Consider the following 3,994-nt stretch of genomic DNA (forward strand, 5'->3'; position numbering starts at 1 on the left):
CGCCCCCGAGGCCCCGCCGGCATGTGAGAGCAGACAGAACCCCAGTCACTTACAACGGCATCGTCTCCTGCGCCGGCACCGCCCAGTCACTTCCCCCCCGCAACCGCCGCCGCTGCCGCCCTGGGCATGATCCACTGAGGCGGGAGGGAGGGGGGGGCCTGCCTCAGCCCTGGGTCCAACCCCACTCCCGCGCCCGCTCCCGCCGCTTTAAGCGCTTCTCCTCCTTCCCCTTCGTCCTAACATGGCGCCCGAGCGCTACCACAGCAACGTTCTAGAACCGCTGACGCCGCCGCGCACGCTGTGCGCGCGCCTGCGCACCAGGAGCCCGGCGCCGCGAAGCCTCACGGGAAGAGTAGTTCGGCCGTCGGCCGGCTCTCGGGCGACTTCCGCTCCCGGCCAGTCGCGCTTCCGCGGGGGGCGGGGGTGCTGCGGGCCTCGGTCGGCCGACAGTCTGCTGGCGGGAGCGCGACGCTCGTCCGCCCGGGGCTGGCGGCCCAGACGGTTGGAGGCAGGGCCGGGAGTTCCCTGAGCTCGCAAGGCGCCGCTCCCGGCGCGTTGTGGGTTGCGCGGCCGCTCTTCCCCCGATCGGCGACGGTGGAGATGCCGAGGGCCCGTCGCGCAGGCCCTGATGGCGCGGGCCGCCACCGCCGCTGGCGTGGGGATCTGTTTCCAGCCTGTTCCTTTTTGTCCGCCTGGAGCGAGCAACACCTACCCCCAGCCTGGATACGCGGGGTTGCAGCCCTGCGGAGGTGTGCGCACCCTCCCGCCCCGCACAGCGCCCCCCGCGGCTCCCCCGGCCCCGACGCCCGCGCGGTCTGCGGCGGTGTTTGTGGGGTGAAAACATTCGCAAAGCGGCCTGTGACGCCGCCGAATTCCGGAACGCGAGCTGATCTGACTTTTGAACAAATGGTGCCCTGGAACTTATCGATAAAATTCAGAGAAACTTGGATCGCGGTATCCATTGGGGCGTGAGCAGAGGCGGTTCTGAAGGCTCCGTGAGGCTGTGTTTTGCACCCTAATCGGTCGCCAGTGGGGTGGGGGGGGAAGACCTGGGACTTTAGCTCCCCATCCCCAGCGAAGTTTTGACTGTCTGGGGCGTATGGAACACTGATACGCCATTCGAAGCAGAACACGTTCTGAAGTGCCACATGGAAGGCTAAATAGAGGGGAGAGGGCAGACAAGGACGCAAATGAAAGAAAGCTAACGTTTTTAGATGCCTTAATAAGTCCTTGTAAAACCTCAGAAAAAGCGACAAAGGATTTCCCTTTTTTCACAGATACTTAGTGGCACTGGGGTGCTAGGTCTGATGGCCAGGTGGGGAAGGAAGCTCAGGAGCTGATCCTGTGTGAGAACTAGATTATAAAGGGGGGGCAGGGAGGAGGAGGGGGAATCCTGGAAGCTACTTCATTTAACATGAGCTGTGCCCGCAAGATACCGGCCTCTCTGATAAAGTTATGTTCACTACATGTCAAAAGAGTGTTCTGGATAGATTGCCTTAAAGCCAACATGTTAGTAGTTTAACTTCATGGACAGGGAAGCAGCTTAAATGTCCATGGACAGATGGTTGGACTAAGAAAATGTGGTATAGCCACACCATGGAGTATTAAAAAGCCATAAGAAAGGAGGAAGTGCAGGCATTTTCAACAAAGTACAGGGAATTTGAAAGAATTATGTATAGCCAAGAATTCAAAACAAATACTTTTTGTTTTGATCCAATTGTTGTTATCCAATTATCATAGATAACGTGAAATTCTCAAAAGTCAGTGGATATCAGTAACCATCCTGAGGGAGGAGATGTTAAGGGGGAAGATATAGTTGGGGAGTTAATCTCACTTGGTTTTACTTTTTAAAATGTGGCTGCTGGACATTTTTAAATAATACACATGGCCCCCACATCCACTGAATAGCATTGAGCTGGAGACAGACTTGCTTTTGGATTCTTAATTCTGTTTATTCCTTTGCCCACTTGTTAAGGGAGGGAGGGAAGCATGTTAACAGCAGACCTGCCCTTAAAAGTTTGAAAATCTGAGAGGATTCACCACAAACAGTGGGGAGCAGAACAGGTAGATCTACTAAATACACTGCTAGGGGGAGCAGCAGGGAGACAGGAGAGGTCTGATGTGCCATATGTAGGTTAGTTACCTGGCTGGGGATTCATGCGGAGGCTGGCAATAGCTTAATAGCACTGAAACTTTAACCCCTGTGCCACCAGGGAGGCCCTGTTGAGGGGATTTTGACACAGCCTGATTTTCAAGTACCAGAGGGGCCTTCAGAAATGTCAGGCAGTTGAAAACGTTTCAGAAACTGAGAAGAAAAGTCTGGCCTGGAGATAGAGATTACCAACTCTGGAAACAAGAATCATGTCTTGAGATCAGGTTTCAGTCCTGAAGGGCCTTTACATGTATACAGATATATCCACCCAGACAATCTAATCCAACTCACGTTGACAAATGGATAGGGACCCAGATATTCACATCTCCTCAACATAGAGGACCCCATAGGAGCCAAGGGAAATGGAGAATGAGATAAAGCCAATTACCAGTGTATTAGTGAGACAATATCTTGCTGTATTGGTAAGACAATATCTGTGTTGTTACTCTGGCCTTGCTTGTCCTCAAAAATAAGCTGCCAGCTGCTGCCTCTTCACTGCAACCTTTGCCCTACCCCAGTGCCTGCTGTCTTTCTACCAATTGCTAAGAAAGGGGGAGCTGTTTCTACTGGTCTCCTAAGTAGCAGTCATACAACATTTTCCACACAACAAAGTCCTAAGCTGTGGGAGGAATTTCTAAACTGATAGTGGTCATGTGGAGATTTTCTTGCCAGTAATCAACTACAGTGATTCACTTGGCTACTAATGGTGGATTGTAATCAAAAATCACATTTATGAGTCACTAATATTAGTAAGTGAAATTAATAAAACATGTTCAGCTAATGAGTACGGTGCTCACATCTTTTCTTGGAATTCTGGTTCCCCTTTCTATGCTCATTAGTTTGTTGTGAAGAATGTGTTTTCCAGTTGGCACGAAAGAAACAAGCACAATAGCAGGTTAGAACTGCCCCCCAATCTCTGCCATCTCTGGACTCTGTCCCCAATTCCACCACACTGTCATCTTCCAGACTCGCCAGAACAAGAAGCCAATGTCCCTCATGCCATGCTCTCCCTCACTACCCGTGGCCGATCCATCACATTCATTAATTCCACTTCCATGCTCCATGAAAGCCAGCCCCTTGTTTCTCTCTACGGCCACCACCCCATCTTCACCTTGTCCTTTTTTAGCTGCTGCGCGCCTGCTCCCACCATCCAGTCCTCTCGCCTCACAGCAGCTGAACTTCCATTTTATTTTTATCATCTGTTCCTCCCCCCACCGCTGTCTTCATCTTCCCCCACGAGGATGTAAATCTTTGAAAACACTGGGTCTTGTTTGTCTTAATCACTAGAGAAGGAAATGCCTGGCATTCTGTGGGTACTCAGTATGTACAGTACCGAGGAGGGGAAGAGAAATTTAGGCAAGAAACTGGGTGTTCTGTACTCTGTCCTGACTGCAACTTTCATGAAAGAAGAGTGAGTTCAGAGCTGGGTGTTCAGAGAATGACTGAGATCTGTGCCCTCTCGGTCTGCTGATGCAGACGTCCATATTTTTTTCTTTCTCCCCATCACCACCCTTTATGTCCATATTTTTTTCTTTCTCCCCATCACCACCCTTTATGTCGCCTCATCCCTTTCTCCCTTTTCTCTCCCACTTAACCCCAGGATCCTCATTTTGTTTATTAATTTTGTGGTTGGCCTGACCCAGGAAGATGATCTCAGCCATGGAAGCCACTGTACTACATTCCTCAGAGCCGTGGTGATGCACTGCCTGATGCTTAACAAGGTATTTCTGTTCCTTCCAGAAAACTGATAACATCAGTGCCTGACAAACACCAGAGGGCTGTTTCAGTTGGTAACACAAAAGAGAGCAACTAATCCAGAAACATCAACAGTCTTGTGATCAG

At 51.2% G+C, this 3,994-nt stretch overlaps 1 protein-coding gene across 2 annotated transcripts in view; it reads right to left on the reverse strand.

Moving 5' to 3' along the window:
• PAPOLA (poly(A) polymerase alpha) overlaps positions 1–278 on the reverse strand; it is a 54,910-nt gene extending 54,632 nt beyond the window's left edge. For both annotated transcript variants that reach the window (XM_004681584.2, XM_004681583.1), the window contains exon 1: positions 54–278. In XM_004681584.2, the coding sequence (XP_004681641.1) occupies positions 54–61 (8 nt within the window). In that variant the 5' untranslated portion in view covers positions 62–278. The remainder of the gene's footprint in view (positions 1–53) is intronic.
• Positions 279–3,994: the final 3,716 nt, after the last annotated feature.

The sequence above is a fragment of the Condylura cristata genome, unplaced genomic scaffold (assembly GCF_000260355.1).
Source record: "Condylura cristata isolate star-nosed mole 26May11 unplaced genomic scaffold, ConCri1.0 scaffold00013, whole genome shotgun sequence".
Taxonomy (NCBI): Eukaryota; Metazoa; Chordata; class Mammalia; order Eulipotyphla; family Talpidae; genus Condylura; species Condylura cristata.